We start from the raw sequence: 20,386 nt of genomic DNA, 5'->3' as shown, positions 1-20,386 counted from the left end.
GCTGTTGCTTGGAACTTCTATTCTTCTAGCTCGCTTCGCTGCTTCTTCTGTCTCACTGGCGATAATACGGAGTAATAAGTAGTTTGATATCTTCAAGGATGCTTTAAAATTCTCAGTCTCGTGACTAGGATGATGTAATCATCACGACCGATTAGCTAACTAGTTAGTTAGTTAGCTAACCCGATTGGTGTTCCGCCAAAGCGCCCTTGACCCTTCTTACTTTTAAGCAAAGATACAAGCAAACGATATTTATATCAGTCCAAACCAGCATTAATTTTTTTTATATTTGGCCGGAGAGATAGCAAAATAATCACAGAGAAAGGAAGACTTATAAGTCAAAATGTCGTCTCGGGCGTTACGAAGATTACAAAAGCAAAAAGAAGTCCAGCAAGATCTAGAGGCGGAAAATGACTCGGGAGACAGCGAACAAGATATCCCAATTTCACGGCCAAAGATCAATGCTTTTGATCTATTAGGCGACCAAGGTGGCAATGAAGATCGCGATGATTCACTCGAATCTGAGCCAGAAAGACCCGTTACCGAAGAGGACCATAGCCTTGCCCCGCCGTTGGAGGTCTCAAAAGCTACCAGCGGCAGCAAGAAGAAGAAGAAAAAGAAGAACAAGAAACAGCAGCCAAAGAAAATTTCAGGGCCAGCAGAAGCGAATACCCCAGAGCCCGCAGTTCCGGAGGTTGATGAGATAGACCTGGCTCTTGAAGCTTTGGCTCTTAAGCATCCTACACTAGAAGACCAAAATGTTCAACCCGGAAGGGACTTTCATGGCTCTTCTGAGGAGGGTTTATGTGCACTTTTGGAAGTAGATGCCAAAAAGCTCGTTTCCATGAATGAAATGAAAAGACTCTTTGGAAATGCTGCCGTGGAAAGCCGGACCTCCCCGTCCGATAGTCCATCAGGAAACAGGCGACGTGAGCGGAACAGGCGAGCCCTAGACCTAGGGGCCGCGTTAACCGGGAGGTACAGCCCTGCTAGTAGGGGTCAGGACCTCTCGGGAGTTGCACTACGTAAAAACGTGCTTATGCAAGGCAAGGCTGAGTGGCCAAAGGCGACGAGTGGTGGCCTGGGAATGGAAATTGTCCAGAAATCATCTACAGGAGTTGTGGAATATGAAATACTTCATAATACAGCTTATAAGGATGTCCAGCGTCAGTTTGATATGTGTGTGGAGTCAATGCAACCCGAAAGAATGATCGAGTTGCTTCAATATAATCGTGAGTTTTTACCGCCTCTCTACCTTTTCGTCTCGCTGCAAGTGCTTACAAATTCTAAGCCTACCATATATCAACACTGCTACAGGTTTCTGAGATTGCAAAGCACCAGGGAGACCATGCAGTATCTGCTGACCTTTTGGAAAGAGCACTGTTTAACATTGGACGTTCGGCCCAGTCTTCATTTGGCAACTCTATAAAGCAGGGAAAGGCTCGACTGGATTTCACAATAAAGGAAAATCGTGAAGTATGGCTGGCGGGCTGGAGGTATATTATTAACCTAGGGATGAAGGGTACCTGGAAGACAGCATACGAGTGGACGAAGTTCCTCCTGGGCCTTGACCCGGACGACCCGTATTGCTTATGCCTGATCATTGATCATATTGCGATACGAGCACGAGAAATGCAACATTTTGTTGATCTGTGCCTACACCCTAGCTTTAAGAAGCATTGGCATTTGTTTCCTAACATCCAGTGCTCCCTTGCCCTAGCATATATGTACTTGAGGAAACCAAAGGAGTGCCGAGAGACCCTCTATTCAGCCATGGCCAAATATCCCTGGATATTTCGTCGTCTCACACAGGAACTAAACATATCTCCCGTGCCGAAAGCAATCTGGGGTGCACAAGCACCCAACTCTGCCCATGATCTACTCTGTGAACTTTACATAGCTAGAGCCAAGGACATATGGAATACTCCCGAGGCCACTTCTCTCCTGGTAGAAGTTGCCGACTCTATTCCGACAACTGAGAAGCCTCCTCAAGCACCTGAAATATCACAGAACCTAGCACGGCATGTTATATTATCGGACGTATCATCCGTGACGACCCACCTCCCACGCCACTTCACCATCCGACAAATATCAGCGTCGGACCCATTACCACCAAATGAAGTTGGGCTGTCTACTGGTCGCGCTGCATCCATGATGGACGAAGTGCTTCAGTTATTCGGCATAAATGAGCCAGACCACATTCAACCTGGTCGCCATAACCATAGACAGATCGACGAGGAAGAAAACATTGACTCAGGAGAAGAATTGGACATGGCCGGTGTGTATCTGCCTCCGTCACAAGTCCCAGAGTGGCTTCTTGCTGGGGGGGCAGAAGAGCTCGCGGAATTCTTCAGAATCAACGGTGTGGACCCTGGAAATTGGGAGGAGGGGGTTAACATGCTCCCCATCCAACGATGGGTGAGAACCCTCCTGCGTCTCGACAGACAAGACTGGCGCCGAACCATCTCCACCGTCGCTGCATCGCTGGGCTCATCGACTGAAATGATCGAGATGGTGCTGCTCGAGGAACTAGAACAGCAGACCAGCGCCAGCTAATGGTATATACTGTGGAGTACTCCGTACTAGCTGTACCAATAATCCCCGGTGTGGAAGTGCTCTGTTTGATAGCTCGCCGTGTTGTGTCTAAGACAAGCCAAAGTAAAATAGCAACAACAATTAAAGTCGGAGCCTCGCCAAGCTGGCGCCGTTCCGATGACGCATCAAGACAGAAACTTATTTTCTTTCCTTTTTATTATTAGTTATCATTCAACTCTAGCTAACGAACTATCCAAGCTCTTATCAGCAGTGGCGCTATAGCCGATGGGAGAGGACCTGTAGTGAACCATTTTTATGCTCGCTGCTTGGGTTTGTTTTTCATGAGAATGCTAGGGATGCTCGGAGCCCAAAAAGACTGCATCATCGAGAGCTAGCTAGCTCTTGCTTGCGAAGCTTGTGAAGCCCGACATTTCTGCTCAGTTACTTATTTGCAATAGCAGGAGGGGGAATAAAAAAAAAACACAATGGCTGTCACATTAACGCACCGAGAGGTAGCTTCGGGGATCCTGGGTTCGATATCTCTTGCTTGCTGGATATTTCTCCTGGTATGTTACTCTCGCGAGTTACTTCCCCACGGTATGCCCAAGCTAACACGTGAAGGTCCCCCAATTAATCGAGAACTACAAGAATGGCAGTGCCAAAGCCATATCTTTCGCCTTTATTCTCGTTTGGTTTATTGGAGATATTGCAAACTTGATAGGAGCTCTGTGGGCTAAGCTGGTGCCCGTGGTGGTAGCCATAGCCATATACTTCTGCATTGCGGACGGAGTGTTGATATGCCAGTGCATATACTACAACGAGAAAATCTCACGGGAGATGGAGAGACGGATTTCGAGTCATACAGCGCATGAAGATGATGGAATCCAGGTTCCCCAGCCAACGACACCACTATTAAGTCGACGGATGAGCGAGAATCTTGGGCAAAGCGGACGAAGGAGGCTTGATGGAAACTCGCTCAACCGTGACCCCTTGGCAAAGATGCTGGCAGAGGACGAGCCAAAAAGCACTTGGGCTAAGAATATACTGAGCCTACTGGGAATTTGCACTGCGGGTATTGCTGGCTGGGTAATCGCATGGAAGACGGTTGTATGGCAACCGACTCCTACCCAACCCATCAAGGGGCCAGTTGAGATGGCTGCGGGAGCGCAGGTCGCTGGGTATCTCAGTGCATTGTGCTATCTAGGGTGAGATCGCAGCCCTCCATATATACTATTTGCGTTAACTAAGCTTTGGATAGTGCTCGAATTCCACAGATTATCAAGAATTACAAAGAGAAGTCGTGCGAAGGTGAGCATCTATCGATATTGAACCCGCAAAATATGACTTGAATTTGAAATTCCAACTGACAGTCGGTGGTAGGACTCTCCCTTTTATTCTTCGTGTTTTCTTTACTTGGCAACGCTACGTATGGAGCAGGGGTGAGCCGTCCTTAATGCATCTAGTTTTACCCGCCCTACTACTCGATTCTGACAGTCACACTAGATTCTATTTCATTCTACGGAAAGAGAATACATTTTGACCAACCTGCCGTGGCTCCTAGGTTCGCTAGGTACCATTGCCGAAGATATTATTATTTTTGCGCAGTTCCGAATATACACAGCTCAGGAGCCGGCGTCTTTGGCAGTAGCCTAGCGAGCGGTGTATATATTATTACTTTCCCTTCTTCGTTGCTCCTCTTGCAGTATCCCCCAAGTTCAAGAGACGTGCCTCAAATGAAATGAAGAAGATTGTCCAAGGCGATGGTGCACAATTCACATTTTTTTTTTTTTGAGATTAATCTGGCAGCTCGGAAATATATATTTTTTTTTCATCACGACATGACATGGTAAAAAAAGGGTGAAAGGACAATATCTTTCATTCAGAAGGTATTTGCGCCACCCAATAACTGGTTTCTATTAAAAGATTCTGACCCGGCGGTGGGTAGCACCACCGATTTCGCAAGCGCCTCGTGTTGTGCATCCATCTTTTATGAATATGGGTACAAGGGGAAAAAAGATTCGTGAGAAGGCATTTAATCGAAAAGACCGAAGCCCATGTCCTCGTCGGACTCTTCGGCCTCTGTATATAAGAGAAAACCGCACATTAGTCAAATGTAGCTTATAAAGCCACGGGGAACTCTCGTTTGAGCCAAATAAATATATGGTAATTTTCACGTACCCTCGGCCTTTTCTTCCTCAGCTGGGGCAGCCTCGGCGGCGGCAGCACCACCAGCAGCGGGAGCACCGCCGGCGGCAGGGGCACCACCACCAGAGCCAACGTTGACTAGGATGTCCTTCAAGTTCTTGCCATCGAGAGCCTTAAGTCCAACACCAAAAAGGGTTCCAATTAGCACAAATTCACCCGAGAAGACTTCTGCGTAAGCCCTGATATCTGCAGAAAGTGGGATATACCTTGGCGAAAAGAGAGGTCCAGATGGGCTCAACATCGGTCACACCAGCGGCCTTGATGAGGGTTTGGAGCTTGTCGGACTAGAGAGAAAGCAGACAGTCAGTTCTCATCCTGATTTGTTCCCACTCCGCCAGAATTATCAATTTGACATGCGGACACGCGCTTAATCAAGTATTGACGGAACCAAGTTGGGATGGCAGAGATCCAGGGATTGCGCTCACAGTGATCTCGATGTCCTCATCGGCGAGGATGAGGGCGGCGTAAGAGACGGCAAGCTCGGCGGAAGACATTGTGCAGAGGCGTATGCGAATCTGTCTCTGGGGTGTGAGATGAGAGAGGGACGGACGTTGCAGGTTGAAAGGTCGTTCGTGTGCAAGCGAGAACTTGAACTTCGTCTTTCGATCGTCAAACGCCTTTTTTTGTGCGCAAATAGCTAGCTCGCTTACCCAGTCACGGGACCACAATAAAAGGTCTCCCAAAATTGGTGCGTGTCTAGTGAAAAAGGGACACTCACGTGATCCATCCCACGCCCAGGCGGGCGAGAAGATGCAAACAAGACAAACAAGGCAAACAGGGAGGTCAAACGGGTGCAAACATGCCCGTCGCGGCCCCGCCAGGAAAGAAGAAAAGAAAAGGCGAGCGACGGCCATTTGCTGATATTTATATTGCATATTACAGCTTCTACATGACAACGATACGAGCCACGGAAGAGCAGCCATCGAGCAGCCGTCAGAGGAGCTAGAAGTCCGTCTAGTGTAGCCGAAGGATAGCGCCGGACGTTCGACGACCATAACAAGCAGCAGCAGAACATGGCAGATTCCCCCGCCGTCTTTGCCCCGGTTGACCCGGCAGAGCAGCCGATACTCGAGCGCCTCATAACTATACGGGACGGCTTGGTGCTGATCAAGCAGGACAAATCTACATACGTCAAGTCTCATGATGTTATTCCTTTCTATGATCAGGCTATCGAGCAGGTGCAGATATTGAACCAACATCGTGCAGGTCGGAGAGTGGCTCAAAACAGAGGTAGGCAAAAGGCCTATGCGTTTTGGCAGGTTTTACTTCATATTACACCATTAGTGAAGCGCCCCCATCGTTTTATACTTGGTTTCTAATGGATTTCTAGTTGACAATGTCTTGGACGATTGCTTTCAATTAATCTCATTGTTGTTTCTAACTGTTGGGAAGAACAACGAAGCACCAGCTGTGTACGTTTACAAACTTCCGGATGACTTCCAGCGTACTAATTCGCTAACTATTGTCCCCTCTACTAGATATTCCATGGTCTCTACCATCAAGGTACGGCCTTAAGCAGATGCTCCTACTTCCATGTTTCTTGCTAACCGTTTACCCAGCGATTACTGGATCACCTTAGAGAGGCCGCATTCTTCAGCCAGAAGGATCTCGACTCGATAAGCGGCAGTCTTGACGGAGTGGAAAGCAACATACGCCGTGGCAAAGATACATACTCACCTCATCTGCTCACACTTCTTGAGACTAGATTGGAGACGTGCCGCTCTCAATTAGCAGAATTACAACACGACCTTTCCTTGCTTTCTCCAGATCTCACCCCAACACACGAAATTCTAGTGTCTATATTAAGGTCTACCTCCGCAGCAAACACAAGGTCAAAGGTAGGCAGCTATAGTTTACTCCACTGCAATGCTGATGGTTTATGTGGTTAGATGCATGTTGACGTCATGCTTTAGTTTTCTGCGTCTGAGGTGCTTGGTTTTAAAGATCAGCTGAATGCAATCAAGTCTAAAATGGTTGATGGAAATTTTGTTGCTGCTGATGGATCAATTCCTGCTGGCCAAAGGATAGTGAAAGACTTACTAGAAAAGTGTTTTAAATGGTCCGATATCGTCCTTGAGCGGTAAGAGCCTCCGATATTTCCCCTTACTGCCGGGTATCCTATAGCTAATGCCTTGAGCAGACAAGGACAGGTCAACGAAGCTTTCTCAGATTACTATAATCAGCTTGTTGATATCAGAAACCAGCTTGACAGGTTGTCTATGACTCATGCGTGGTCATTACGTGAATCAGACCTCTACATGTACCAGAGGAAACTCAACAAAATCGACGAATGCCGAGTGGATGGTAACTTTTTGGATGCATCGGGAAAGCCTGCTGATCTACATGCACAAAGAGTAAGTGTATTGTCTTACAGTAGAATTGTTTTGATAAAACTCCTATACTAACAAAGTTAATCAGACCCTTCTTTACCTAATTCGGCGGAGCTACGCATTGATATATGGTCTTCTTGTTTCTTCTGAGCCAGTGTCAGAAGCACTGTTGCCAATATATAATCAACTACAAACACTGAGAAAATGTCTAATAGAAGTCAAGGAATCAGGAGGAGTATCGAGTGCCAGAGAGCTTTACCCATATAGTATGAAGGTGAGTCACGCGCTGGGTGATACCATACTTCGCTTCGCTATAAGGAATTTCGCTAACTTGTCCTAGCTCAACTCGATCGACAACATGCGAGTTGATGGCAAATTCTACATCGGTTCTGACCTCCCTGAGGGCCAAGGCGGTGTTAATGAGCTTCTTGCGGAATGCTATGATCTCTGTTATGACCTACGTGCAGATGCTGAAGACATAGCTTCCCCCCAGTCTTGATTGGACATATTCTGCCTTCATAGAAACACATTCAGCCATAAAGCAACCAGGGCGGCATTTGCTATCCCATTATAGGTGTTTGGTTACGAGTTTATATGACCTTTTTTTTTCTTTGTCTTATTCCCTGCCGTGTACGATGATTATTTTTCACCATCCCTTTTATCACTTTTGAAAAGCAGTTGGAACATATTTTGCAGAGTTTCTCATGTTTCTCCGGGGTTCAGTCACACCCAGACGTCCATAATCTATACAACGGCCTTTGCCATCCCCATAGACACACGGGGGGTGATTTCGATCATCTCTTTCATTGGAATTCTGAAGAGCCAGCAAATGATAATACTCAGAGACAAAAAGAAATAATTGCACCGCTAAATGCCGATGTCGGGATTTAGACTTTTAGCTCAGTCCAGCCAATGACGTGCGAGACAAAAAAAATTGCTGGACTCATAACACTTTTTCTTCCGCCTCGACAAGAAGAACACATTTAAACTGTTAGATACACAGAGGGGGCCATCATGGCGATGCATATTCTTCGTCAGGGCTGTGCCAACGGGACTACGGTAAGTTTGTTGTTCAATTGCTTGCTTTCTGCTGTCGGATAAAGCTATCTACTAACCCTGCAAGCATAATTAGCTCACACGATCGCTCAGGCGCTTTGGGCTTGGGTTTCGTGGGCTGGCAACAGTCACATCCCCATCCGCGCCCTCATCTCGTTCTCCTCCGTATCCCAAGATTCTCAGCAAACTTAACGAAGTTAGGAGGGTACTAGGCTTGTCAAGACCGTTAACCCTCGCCGAAAAGAACCTATATTCCCACCTTGACAATGTAGAGGAGTCATTGCTCACCGATACGCAGAATGGCACGCAGGTTAGGGGACGAGCTAATCTGAAACTTAAGCCCGATAGAGTCGCTATGCAGGATGCATCTGCTCAAATGGCCCTTCTCCAGTTTATGTCCTGTGGCCTTCCATCAACGGCCGTCCCAGCTAGCATCCATTGCGACCACATGATAGTTGGAGAGAAAGGCGCTGATGTCGATCTTCCAACATCCATCAAGGGAAATAAAGAGGTTTTTGACTTTCTTGAGTCTGCTGCAAAGAAGTATGGAATTGAATTCTGGCCTCCAGGCGCCGGGATCATTCATCAGACTGTCTTGGAGAACTATGCTGCACCAGGACTGCTGATGCTTGGTACTGACAGCCACACCCCCAACGGTGGTGGATTGGGTGCCATTGCCATTGGTGTAGGCGGTGCTGATGCCGTGGATGCCCTGGTGGATGCCCCCTGGGAGCTCAAGGCTCCTAAAATTTTAGGTGTCCGTCTCGAAGGTGCGCTCAGTGGCTGGGCGTCTCCTAAGGACATCATCCTCCATTTGGCTGGTAAACTTACTGTACGCGGTGGAACTGGATTCATCATCGAATACCACGGCCCAGGCGTGGAAACACTCAGCTGTACTGGCCTCGCTACCATTTGTAACATGGGGGCTGAAGTTGGTGCCACGACTTCACTATTCCCATTCGCACCTAGCATGATACCATATCTACAAGCTACCAATCGGTCTGAAATAGCCAAGTCTGCTTCCGATATTGCATCTTCTGGTCCACAGAACTTGCTTCGAGCTGACCCGGGTGCCGAATATGACCAACTTATTACAATTAATCTTTCCACTCTCGAGCCTCATATTAACGGACCATTCACTCCAGACCTTTCCATTCCTCTATCAGCCTTTGCAGATACGGTTCGAGAGAAGAGATGGCCTGAAATATTCGGTGCTGGTTTGATTGGAAGCTGCACTAACAGTTCCTACCAAGACATGACACGTTCTGAGGATCTCGTCAAGCAAGCTTCCGCAGCTGGCCTGCGACCAAAGGCGGACTTCTTCATTACCCCTGGAAGTGAGCAGATACGAGCAACTCTGGAGCGTGACCAGACACTATCCACGTTTTCATCTGCTGGAGGCACAGTCCTTGCAAATGCATGCGGACCGTGTATCGGGCAATGGAAACGAACTGACGGAGTGAAGAAGGGTGAATCAAATGCCATCCTTACCTCCTATAATCGAAATTTCCGTGGACGAAATGACGGTAACACTGCAACAATGAACTTTCTTGCTTCTCCAGAGATTGTCACAGCCATGTCCTATGCTGGATCAACCACCTTCAACCCAATGACCGACTCTCTTACAACCCCTAGTGGAGAATCATTTAAGTTCACTGCTCCAGTTGGATCTGACCTTCCTTCTGCTGGATTTGCAGACGGAAATCCAGACTTCCAACCGTCTGCTGCTGTCCCGGATCCATCTGCCGAGGTTGTGGTTTCGCCCACATCTGATCGTCTTGCTCTTCTTGAACCCTTTGATCCATTCCCGTCCCACGATCTTTCCTCCCTTCGGGTTCTGTATAAAGTTAAAGGACAGTGTACTACTGATACCATATCTGCTGCCGGACCTTGGCTGAAGTATAAAGGTCACCTTCCAAATATCTCCGCCAATACTTTGATTGGAGCTATCAATGCTGCTACAGGCGAAACTAACGTCGCCTACGATGTCGACGGCAAAACTTATTCTATTCCAAAGCTAGCTGAGAAATGGAAGAACGAAGGTAGCCAGTGGCTCGTTGTTGCTGAGGAAAACTATGGCGAAGGAAGTGCGCGAGAGCACGCTGCCTTACAGCCTAGATATCTAGGTGGAAGAATAATCGTGGCAAAGTCTTTTGCTAGAATTCATGAAACCAACCTCAAGAAACAAGGCATTGTGCCGCTTACGTTCAAGTACAAGGCTGATTACGATAAGATAGATGCTTGTGATGAGGTTGAGACGGTTGGCCTCTACAATCTCCTGAAATCCGACGGCCAAGGCGAAGTTACCCTCAAAGTCACTAAGAAGTCTAGTGGAGAAACAATCATTATCCCCGTCAACCACACCTTGAGCAAGGACCAGTGTGGCTTCATTCTCGCTGGCAGTGCATTGAACCTTCTCGCTGCTAAATCTCGATAAAGTACTCATATTCCTCCTTTTGGCTTTCTGATACTGCATTCATTTTGCGTTTAGCTATGTCTATTCATCTTTGATTTCTTCGCAGAGCAAATACCACTTCGGGCCCTTTGGTGATATCCTATCAATAGAATGGTTTGTAGGTACTACAGTTATCTGGATAAAAATATCCCAATTTCTTCCTCCAATTACGTGTTCCGGGTATCGGCGTTAATAAATAAATACAGCAGAAATACCCTATCAAGAAAGATTCAACCAATTACCCGTCCATCTCTGTAATTTTGACCCTTACAGGTTCCCCCGTGGTACGCTCGAAATAATGAACCTTCATCATGGCAATCCACCTTGGCCTCAAGTCACCCGCATTACGCTATCTCAAACATACACTGAGAGAAGGACTTGCCATTGATAGTCGACCGTAGAATGCTATCGGGAAGGCTAGTGTTCAGCTCCATTTCAACTAAAGTGCCGTAATTCCAGAATAGAAGCGGCTTTACTTCGCTACCAGGGCTTGAAGCACCATCGGAGATAATCATTTGCTCACTATCATCTTGTACATGACCTGCCGGAGTAAATACTAATTGCAATCCTATAATTTTATTCCAAATATATTCATGGCCTGCGTGCTGCTTTAGAGGCGTTTTACGTTGTCTTGAATGGAGCTGTTGCATTTTGTAAAGCTGATAATAACTAGTTATTGATACTAGCCAATCTAGTTAACCTTCCCCAGAGGCCCTCATAAAGCCAATGGAACTTGAAAGCTGAAGCATAATCATTGGTGACGGCGTATGTATATACAGCCAAGGCTACTGACTAGAGTGAATAATAGCTCCAAATCCTCGGTTTCAGCTTTCCCTTTGTATATTAGATGGGCAAATTGGTACAGCGGGTAGTGGACGATGGTGAAAATTCTAGTGGGAGAGGATTTGGAAGAGTGAGGGTGTTTACTCAATTCATTGAAATTCTTTATTTCTCCACCAAGCGTAAAAGGCCATATGTATCCGTAAGAGCAGAGTAAAAAAAAGACCATATGATGCCATGACTTACTGATGAAGGTAAAAGATAAGGGGAAAAGGGATATAGTAACTAGTCGAGGGATGTAAAGGGAAAGGGGGACACTCTGCTTTCTATCTAAGATTATGAAACCGAGAGTGTACAATGACAAGCATTTTAGAGGGTTTAAGATCGAGAATATTCAGGGTGACGATTGTAGGAGGGATGAACGGGGGTGATAGTGCAAAATGGGGAGTAACATAACGGGTAGTTAGTTAAAGAAAATGGGACATCAATACTTGGGCGTTCATTGGAAGTGTCTGCGAACTGTCATTTGGTTCTCAGGTCGAACAATGTTAAGGATCTGGTCTGCGTTTATACCAGTTGCCGCAACCAATTGTTTAGCCGCTTCAACAACTTTGGTACACACATTGCCCTGGAGGGTCTCAGCCTCAAGTGCTTGGACAATAGAGGTGAATACTTTCTCGGCCTTTGAAAGAACAGATGGGTTTCGCCTAGAAAAAATTAGAGTTAGAAAAATAGAAAGAAAAAGCGCCCTTACAGAAGGGGAACTCACTGGTCAATAAGCTGTGCAAGAAAAGCATATGCATATGGGGCTGCTTCCTCATCATTCTCAATTGGAAGCGTATCAATCCAATTATCAACTACTTCCTGAGGGTTAGGAACCTTGCTGGAGTTAAAGTGCAGTATCTTGGCTATGCTGGCGGAACCGTTCTCGGTAGCAAACACATGTTCTTCCGACCTAGCATCCGCGAAACGGGTTACGGCAAATAGCATGGGAATACTGCCAGCAGCAAACTCGCTCCAGGCCTCTCCGCCTTTCTGAGCAGCAACTCCGACACCATAAGCAGCAGCCTGACGGTTTGATGGGTTTTCATCTTGCATGCCGTCAATTAATGGCTTGAGGATATGGTCCTTGTAATTCCAGGATTGATCGCCACAAAATTCAAGGACATCGTCCAAAATACAAAGAACCCATTGCCGCTGCGTGGGGTCATCGCTGGTAACGAAGGAGTTGTAAAAGGGTAGCAATTGTTCCCATGCTGGGAGGAAGGCCGGACCGTGATTCTTGAAGATGGTGTGGAAAGCCTTGTTCATATCGCTCAAGAGGTTCTGATCCTCTTCCATCTCGTAGTCGAAAGAGAAAGTGTCATCTTCACCATCATCAAGCTCCGCCTTATCTTCGAGACGTTTCTGTACTCGCTTCTGGTAATCCTCAAGGGCACTCTTGGAAGATTCGATAAACGCTTGCATGTGCTGTGGAGAGAGACAATTCTTTCCAGCAACCTCTACGGATTCGTAGAAACACTGGAACATTTCCGCGAGTGTATCAATGGAGGGCTCTGCGGTGAGAATTTCAATGATCTTTAACAGAGCAGAAGACCACATTTGCTGGAATTCTACCGACTGCTCATTGTGGGACTTCTTGTAAGCGTTCAAAAGACGTGGAATAAGCTTGGCAGAAGAGACCCGGACAGGGTCGTGGAAGAAGAAAGCCAAGCCGGGTATGGCAATTTCTTCCAATGTCTTAACAACATAGGGCTCAAATGCACCTTCGAGGACTTGGGCGTAGATCGTGATTAACTCAATGGCAGTATTCTTGTCTTCAAGGGTGCTGGTTCGGATACCGATGATCTTGTCCTTGAATGGGAGCAGTTCCCAGTTGTGATCTTGCTCAACATCTCGTAGAGTCTCGTCATTCTCTAAAATCTGAACATCTGCACTAGAGGCAGCAACTTGAAGCAAAGGCGGCATAACTGCGGGGAGATACGGAACAAAGGCAGGTCCTAATACACGGCACATACGACCCCAGCAGTGAAGAAGGTAAGATGATTGTGGGTCATCAGGCTCGGTGATATTTTCTACACATATGCGCAGTTAGAGTATAGGTATTTGATATTCGGGCTGAATAGGTACTTACGCTGTATGTGGCCAAGCAATTGAACTAAGTTAATAGCATCTGCACCCATCTTCTCTCTACCAACAGCCAAAGCTATAATAGGTTAACCCAATGCGGGAATATTCTAGTAGAAAGAGTATCACAATACATACCAATAAGAGTGGCACACTCCATAGCCTTGGCGCGAACAACGAGGTATTCCTTTGATTGTTCTTCCTTGAGGACGTTGAATAAAAGGGGCATCAAAGTATCATAAAACTGTCCGAAGGCAGCTTCTGCAGAGTCCGCGATTGTGGCAATGGTGGAGAGAGCTTGTTCTTGAACATACCGCTTGGGATTTCGGAGGAGCTGGAGAAGATTCTGCAAGAGGTCTGGAAGATATGGCTCAAGAATAGCGCGTTCTGCCTCTTCGCAGAAATTAACCAATGCAGCCGCAGCATGGGCTTGGACACGGGGGTGTTCAGATGTGAGAACAGGAATAATATTTCCAAGAACAATGGAGTGGTATTTTTCTTGCATAGTGCCAGCAAAATCAGTGCTCATTTGGCCCAAGGCATTGCACCCCGCAAAACGTACTCTGGGATGAGGATCTCGGAGGGAAGGGATCACCAGGGCGAGAACTTGATTGAGTTCCCCAATCATCAGATCACGGCACCCTTCTGAAATGGCAGAAATAGCCATAAGAGCAGCGTGTCGATCGCGCCATGATGCCGAATTCATCATTTTCGGGACCCAATTAAAGGTGGTAGGAAGGATAATTTGTCCTCCCAGCTTGTTGGCGAGACGGTCCATGCATTGTTCGCCAGCAACATGGTTCTTATCGCTCTCTTCCAAATCAAGCTAGAATTTGGTAGTTAGGATGGTGCAGATCAACGTAAAGCTGGAGAGATCAGTACTTACATCTTCAGATGCACTCCACTCAGCAGCATCGTCATCATCTTGACCAACATCGGTCATCAGACTAAGACATTGAGTCACCATTTCCTGGGCATATGTAGGATCCTTCTTGCACATGGTTGGTGCATAGTCGGCAAAGGTGGCCATGAGTTCGAGAGCATTTTGCCTGACTTGTTCAGATAGTTCTGCATCCCCAATAACTGTGACGCTAAACTTCACAAGCTTGTTGAAAAGACCCTTAAACATCTTAGGGTTGACTTCTGCAAGTTCCATCAAGGCAACAAAGGCCTTGGATAGCTCCTCGCCCTGGTCACCCTCTTTCAGTGGTGGGAGGATATTGAGCAATTCTGGAACAACGCCAAAGAACTTGGCCTGCGTCTTTTTGCTGATTGAGCGGAAGAATGAAGCAAATGCCTCCATAGCGGAGATACGGACCTATAACGTGTTAGACGAGTGGCATCGCAGCACATACAACTGTTTTACTGACAGAGACGTGATCATCCTGGAATCCCTTCAAGAAGACCCCCTGTACCATATCCTCATGCTGCTTTTCTATAATTGTGGGGGTGGCGGCAAATATACGGAATGCGGCCTCGCGGAGGCCACTAACAGGAGATTGACTGGCCTGGAATAGCACTGATAGGAGTTCTGGCCATGGTTCCTCTATGGTAATATTAGTACCGGCTACCGAATATGCACTTTAGTAGAAAGGCACGACGACGAGCCTACCTTGGTCTGAGTATTGAGATGCTATTTCTGCGACTGCGTCTCCGATCTTGTTTCGAACGGGGGCAAAAGACTCGTTGCTTAGAGCCTCAAGCAGCTTCTGTCGAATGGCTACTCTCTGGTCTGGATGTAAACTGAAAAACAGTTCTCTGGGATCACCGGTTGAAGGATTCTTTATCGACTTTGCTGCCATACGTCGGAAAATCACAGCTGCTAAAGAGCGGCCCTGCAGATTAGAAACAATCAGCACCTCGCTTTCCGAAATTGCACTCTCCCTCGTCCAGGCCAATGAAAGGGATAAGAAGCCGCTATAGCTGCTAGTTTCTTGTACATTATCAACTCACATTCGTGTCCTCGGAGCCCTGGATCTGCTCTGCCAGGCCCATCAACAAAACATCCGGACGGTTCTGAACCCAATCGTTATTCAACTGCCCTTCAGCCTGGGCTCGAACACCGTTATCGGCAGACGAAAGGCCGAGTAACAGCTGCGACAGCGCTGTATGAACTTCCTGCGGTAGGACCGACATTTTTGCTTCTCTATATCACCACCGCCGGGTAAAGTAATTTGGGGCAGCCGACGGTATCTCGCACCGGTCGCCAGGCAACCAGGTAGCTTCTTCGCTCCCTTAACTATTTCCAGCAGCAAGCAGATGATAATTGTGTGGACGGAGACAGGTCGCTGTTCCTGATATTTGACTGGAGAGGAGCTCCCTGTGGTGTGTCGCGGTTGTTGGTGGTGGGCGTCTAAAGAGTAGGAGGGGTGATTTGTTCCTTTGTTTTTCCTCTTCCCTGGCGTTAGCTAAACAAACTAAAGCCACACTGACCGAAGCCCTGGATCACAAACAACAGCTCAGCGGCAGTGCATCAGCAGAGCAGCAGGCAAACCGAGCGCGTCCTTTTTCGAACCGAAAGGCGTGAAGTAGTGAAGCCGCGAGGTGCTGAAGATGTGTTTAGTAGGGAAAAAAAGGTGGGATGCTCGAAAGTGGTGGGAAGTCTTTTTTTTTTTCTTCTTTCGAACTAGTCCCAAATAGTCGATTTGCGCCGTTTGCTTTGCAGATGGACAAACCGATGTCAAATATTTGGCTATTTGGCAGATGAGAAGGCAGGATAGACAGTGACGATGATGACTAGAGCCGTTTGTGGCGATGAATTAAGGATGATCTATTTTCATCTAGCTAGGGGTTCGTAGAATTACAAAGAAGGATATCTCAAGTATTGTGTGTGCTAAAAAAAAAAAAAAAAAAGAAAGAAAAAGAAAGAAAGAAAAAAGGGCTAAGAAAAGGGAAAAAGGGAGAAGCTAGGACTATAATATAGTGACAAGAGAAAGGTCGAGGAAACAACAGAGGAGAACTGGGTGACGATATACTGGTTGAGTATCCAAGTGATTTCGAAAGGGCTGGCTAGGGGGAAAATGGCTGTAGCAAGGCAAGGAGAAGGTCGAAATTATCATGGCAGGGTTCTATCGTCTACCTCCGCGGCTCAGCACAAAGACACCGACAATAACAGCAGCCAGAGTAACGATAGCTCCAGGTAGAATAAGTTCGTTAGGAATGCCGTTGATGAGCTGCTGGTCCGTTGAGGGCTGGACAAGTGATTGGGCCACAGACTTGGGGCTGCTGGCCAACTCCTCTCTATGCACGGCTTCCTCCTCGGCAGCAACGGTTACGGATTCAGGAGGGGAGGCAGCTTTGGCTGCTGCAACTGGCTCGGGTTCCTTGGCAACAACCGGAGTAGAATCCGGGTTGTGGACGAAGAGGTCAACCTTGTCTTGGCTGGCCTTCCGGGCAATTGAAATGGCGTCGACAAGGTCCTGGTCAGCAGTGATGGAGACAGTGTCACCTTCGCTATCCAAGTAGCTCATGGCGAAGCCGGTGTTGCTGAGTTTTCCATCTTCAACAACGGCTTGACCGCCGATGGTGTCAACCTCAGCTCCGAGTTTGGCGGACACGTTCTGGACAAGCTCGGCAATACCGGCGGATGGATCAACGTGTAGACGATGAACACGACCGCTGGGAGCCTTGAACTTGAAAGGGAATGAAGGGTCAAGCTTCCTTTCTACTGATGGGCGTTCCTGGACCTCTGAGACAGGCGCGTCTTCACCTCCGTGGTGGGAGGCAGAGTCGTTTGGCAAAACACTATCACCGGTATGGCCTCGGTGGTCTGGGCTTAGCAGAGATCGGTGATGGGGCTGGCTGCCAGACACCATTGAGTCAGACTCGTTGTCCATGGACAGCCAGAACTTGTTCCAGGCTGGACCCTCACTCTCATTGGTCTGGATGGTGTTGATCTAATAATAGGGTTAAATCCGAGTCAAGAATGCAAGACACCCAAAATGTGACTAACCTGTTCCAGCGTAGCATAGGTCAATTTAAGAACATCAACCATTCCCACGATTTCTCCAGACTCGTTCATAACGGGAAGATTGAGGTAATGCCCATCTAAATCAATGCATTAGTTCCCTTATATGCAAGTTGGCCGAGAAAAAGGGTGAAAGAAAAAGAATATATATACTGACCGTGCATCTTTCGAAGAGCAGCTTGGATACTCATGTCAGTAGGAGCAAAGTCTGGGTGGGGAGTCATGACTCGGACAACACTGCAGGTAGCTGGGTCGAGGCCAGGAGCAATAACTCGCAAGACAACGTCCTTGCTAGTAAAGATACCAGTGATAGACCCTTGGTCCTGGACCAAGAGAGCGGTTGTATGATTCTCCTTCATCAACGCAGCAGCCTCCTTGACAGACGTGCGCACGGACACCGTGGTAGGGGGTAGACCGTTAAGCACGGACTCTAGCGTAGGTCCAGACATCTTCGATCTCAAAGCCTCCACGTACTGAATAATTTGCTGGGGCTGGGAAGATCCTAGCTCAGATTGCACACCTTCAAGAGCATCATATAGCTTGCGGGATGAGCTATATGCACGTTCAAGCTTCTCCATTGCATCGTAGAAACACTTGGTGATATCTAGAATGCCAGAGATATCTTGGTTTTCGTCCATGACGGGAAGATGTCGGAAACCCTTTCGAACCATAAGATCAAGGGCATCAGTGGCACTGGTATCAGTACGAGCACATAGCGGGTTCTTTGTCATGATTTCGGCAATTGTCACATCTCTGGCGCGGATACCGGCACCTACGACCCTGTAGGCCAAATCCTTTGCGGTGAAGATACCGGCAATACGGTCATCATCGTCTGTCACGAGAACGCAATCTTCCCTCTTCGCTGCCATCAATTGTGCAGCTTCGGAAACAGTGGTATTTGGTTTGATCTGTAGAGCTTGACTGGGTTTGAGGGCAAGAACCGTGCCGGGCGGGGCCTTTCGAGTGTGTCGGGCCTTGGAAGGGTTGAACTTCTTCTTACTGAGGTCCGCTTCCATCTTCCTCCTGATGGCCTGAATAGATTCCATTTAGCAACTGTCCATTTAATCACCGCCCTCCATTGCCCCCCTCCACCAATGACAGAATAAATAGAGACAAAAAAAAGGGAGACGGGAGACGAATGCAGTATACCTCATCTCGTTTGGATTGCTTCTGCCTGCTCGTGCTCAAGGTAGAGCCCCCTCCGATATCAGATGCAACGCTCGGAGGAATTGGGTGTTCAACTTTGCGAGGAATGCCGGACGAAGCGTTAGAGTCAAAGGGGAGCTGGCCCCGACCCATGGTCCGGCTACGGATGGTACCGCCAGTCGCCGACATCTTGTTACAAAAAGTAAAATAGGAGAACTAGCTCGGGAAACGGGGAGAGAGGTAGATTCTGGATGGCAATCGACGTCGACCTGGTGCCTCGCTGCAGCGGCACCGACGGTGTTTTCCTGTCGTCGTCGTCGTCGTCTTTGGCTTAGACAGCGAGAAAAAGGACGAGGATCAGGCGGGTTTTTTTTCTTTCCTTCTCAAAAGGGTAAAAAGCACGGGACGTGTCACCTGATTGTCACATGATATACCATTACTCATCCCTTAGTCATAATGTGACATAATATAGTCATGTGACTCGCTTAGCCCTCAGCCCACAAGAAGGAAAACGTCGAAAGTTTAGCGCGCGAAGAAAGTCGCAGTGAAGTCGAAGAAGACAGCGAGATCTCTCCCAGTCGACAACGACCGCAACCACCAGCAACCCCAGCCTCGATCTCCCTCTCGCTCCGGTTTACCTGTCTGTTCACCTAGCTTGCGCAATCGCGGAAGCCACCCACACCGTCATTCAAAATGGTTAAGAAGCGGGCGTCCAAGTGTGTTGAGAAATACCCTCCCCGGCAATATCAGACATCCAGATATTCTGGATAACAAAGCTCAGGCTCTGGCATGGAACTAGGCCGTGTGTTGTTTGCGCCAGCATGAAACTGACGTTTTCTTCTTCATCTCTATAGCGGACGTAACAAGAAGGGCCGTGGCCACGTCAAGCCAATTCGTTGCTCCAACTGCTCCAGATGTACCCCCAAGGACAAGGCCATCAAGAGATTCACCATCCGTAACATGGTTGAATCCGCCGCCGTCAGTACGTTTTACGCTCTACAAGTCTTTCCCAGGATTTCTACTGCGCTGTCAAAAGAGACCAACTTAGGAGCCGGTTGGATACACCTTGCAATTGAGAGTGCTAATGTTCCCGGGTTGAATTATAGGCGATATCTCTGACGCTTCCGTTTTCACCAAATATGCCGTCCCTAAGATGTACCTGAAGCTCCAATATTGCGTCTCTTGCGCTATCCACGGAAAGATCGTCCGGTATGCATTTATCTCCCGCAGCCAAATGCAAATCACACACCATCCGCCTGAAATCATCTAGGAGCAAGAACCCAATGGAATAAGGAAATCAAAGCAACTGACGAAGCAATTTTTAATAACTACAGTGTCCGATCCCGAGAAGGTCGCCGCAACCGTGCCCCACCACCAAGACTCAGATTCAACAAGGACGTCAAGAAGTTGAACCCCCAGCAGGCTGCTGCTAACGCCAAGTCCGCCCAAGCTGCTGCCGCTAAGGCATAGATAAGGGATATCATTTGCTTTTCTTTCCCTTTAATACCTTTTTCGACATCGGAGGAGCAATAAAGCGGGGAATTAGGAGGGAGGGCTTTTTTTCAGCAGCAGCTCTACCCTCCTCTTCATTTTACAATCAAACTCAGCATGTTCATGGCGGCGGGAATCCTCCCAAAAAAAAAAAGAAAAGTAACCCTTTTTTTTTAACGATGAGCTGCGGCGAATATGTGAAATATCCTGGCATGAAATGATTTTTGTTTTAATTATATTTTATCTTTTTTAAACATTGCCGGATGATGTTTGTTTGTACACAACGCAAAAACTTCC

At 47.5% G+C, this 20,386-nt stretch overlaps 9 protein-coding genes across 10 annotated transcripts; 5 read left to right on the top strand and 4 right to left on the bottom strand.

The window, feature by feature from the left end:
• Window positions 1–340: 340 nt before the first annotated feature.
• Window positions 341–2,553, top strand: TERG_07387 (uncharacterized protein; the record flags this gene model as incomplete). The annotated part of the gene is made up of 2 exons (XM_003231720.1): window positions 341–1,229; window positions 1,289–2,553. 2 exons carry the CDS (start codon window positions 341–343, stop codon window positions 2,551–2,553), a joined length of 2,154 nt encoding a protein of 717 aa, XP_003231768.1.
• Window positions 2,554–3,017: 464 nt separating this feature from the next.
• Window positions 3,018–4,185, top strand: TERG_07386 (uncharacterized protein; the record flags this gene model as incomplete). Its single annotated transcript, XM_003231719.1, has 5 exons — window positions 3,018–3,098; window positions 3,154–3,737; window positions 3,791–3,840; window positions 3,913–3,971; window positions 4,036–4,185. 5 exons carry the CDS (start codon window positions 3,018–3,020, stop codon window positions 4,183–4,185), a joined length of 924 nt encoding a protein of 307 aa, XP_003231767.1.
• A 111-nt stretch (window positions 4,186–4,296) lies between these two features.
• TERG_07385 (60S acidic ribosomal protein P1) lies at window positions 4,297–5,712 on the bottom strand. The gene is made up of 4 exons (XM_047748767.1): window positions 5,163–5,712; window positions 4,944–5,021; window positions 4,711–4,849; window positions 4,297–4,611 (listed from the first exon to the last, which is right to left on the bottom strand). The coding sequence occupies exons 1-4, from the start codon at window positions 5,658–5,660 to the stop codon at window positions 4,565–4,567; spliced, it is 762 nt and encodes a 253-aa protein (XP_047604755.1). The 5' UTR covers window positions 5,661–5,712; the 3' UTR covers window positions 4,297–4,564.
• A 38-nt stretch (window positions 5,713–5,750) lies between these two features.
• TERG_07384 (uncharacterized protein) lies at window positions 5,751–7,566 on the top strand (the record flags this gene model as incomplete). The annotated part of the gene is made up of 8 exons (XM_003231717.1): window positions 5,751–5,967; window positions 6,068–6,149; window positions 6,216–6,240; window positions 6,297–6,575; window positions 6,651–6,817; window positions 6,878–7,091; window positions 7,156–7,341; window positions 7,408–7,566. The coding sequence occupies 8 exons, from the start codon at window positions 5,751–5,753 to the stop codon at window positions 7,564–7,566; spliced, it is 1,329 nt and encodes a 442-aa protein (XP_003231765.1).
• A 912-nt stretch (window positions 7,567–8,478) lies between these two features.
• Window positions 8,479–10,560, top strand: TERG_07383 (aconitate hydratase, mitochondrial; the record flags this gene model as incomplete). Its single annotated transcript, XM_003231716.2, has 1 exon — window positions 8,479–10,560. One exon carries the CDS (start codon window positions 8,479–8,481, stop codon window positions 10,558–10,560), a length of 2,082 nt encoding a protein of 693 aa, XP_003231764.2.
• Window positions 10,561–10,922: 362 nt separating this feature from the next.
• On the bottom strand, window positions 10,923–11,228 carry TERG_12543 (uncharacterized protein; the record flags this gene model as incomplete). The annotated part of the gene is made up of 1 exon (XM_047751490.1): window positions 10,923–11,228. The coding sequence occupies one exon, from the start codon at window positions 11,226–11,228 to the stop codon at window positions 10,923–10,925; it is 306 nt and encodes a 101-aa protein (XP_047607228.1).
• A 629-nt stretch (window positions 11,229–11,857) lies between these two features.
• On the bottom strand, window positions 11,858–15,621 carry TERG_07382 (uncharacterized protein; the record flags this gene model as incomplete). Its single annotated transcript, XM_003231715.1, has 8 exons — window positions 11,858–12,065; window positions 12,128–13,433; window positions 13,493–13,564; window positions 13,624–14,311; window positions 14,372–14,803; window positions 14,856–15,031; window positions 15,098–15,320; window positions 15,439–15,621. 8 exons carry the CDS (start codon window positions 15,619–15,621, stop codon window positions 11,858–11,860), a joined length of 3,288 nt encoding a protein of 1,095 aa, XP_003231763.1.
• A 728-nt stretch (window positions 15,622–16,349) lies between these two features.
• Window positions 16,350–18,854, bottom strand: TERG_07381 (uncharacterized protein). Its single transcript, XM_047748766.1, has 3 exons — window positions 17,610–18,854; window positions 17,438–17,532; window positions 16,350–17,381 (listed from the first exon to the last, which is right to left on the bottom strand). The coding sequence occupies exons 1-3, from the start codon at window positions 18,496–18,498 to the stop codon at window positions 16,554–16,556; spliced, it is 1,812 nt and encodes a 603-aa protein (XP_047604754.1). The 5' UTR covers window positions 18,499–18,854; the 3' UTR covers window positions 16,350–16,553.
• Window positions 18,855–19,291: 437 nt separating this feature from the next.
• TERG_07380 lies at window positions 19,292–20,068 on the top strand (the record flags this gene model as incomplete). 2 transcript variants are annotated; one of them, XM_003231713.1, is made up of 4 exons in its annotated part: window positions 19,292–19,314; window positions 19,453–19,580; window positions 19,705–19,807; window positions 19,933–20,068. In XM_003231713.1, 4 exons carry the CDS (start codon window positions 19,292–19,294, stop codon window positions 20,066–20,068), a joined length of 390 nt encoding a protein of 129 aa, XP_003231761.1. The 2 variants fall into 2 exon arrangements, with proteins under 2 accessions (XP_003231761.1, XP_047607227.1); XM_047750383.1 differs by lacking the exon at window positions 19,933–20,068 and having other exon boundaries at window positions 19,705–19,868.
• Between the last annotated feature and the right edge of the window lie 318 nt (window positions 20,069–20,386).

This window comes from Trichophyton rubrum (genome assembly GCF_000151425.1).
Source record: "Trichophyton rubrum CBS 118892 genomic scaffold supercont2.10, whole genome shotgun sequence".
NCBI lineage: Eukaryota > Fungi > Ascomycota > Eurotiomycetes > Onygenales > Arthrodermataceae > Trichophyton > Trichophyton rubrum.
Note: the sequence above shows the minus strand (reverse complement) of the source record. Positions and strands in the feature narration are given on the sequence as shown.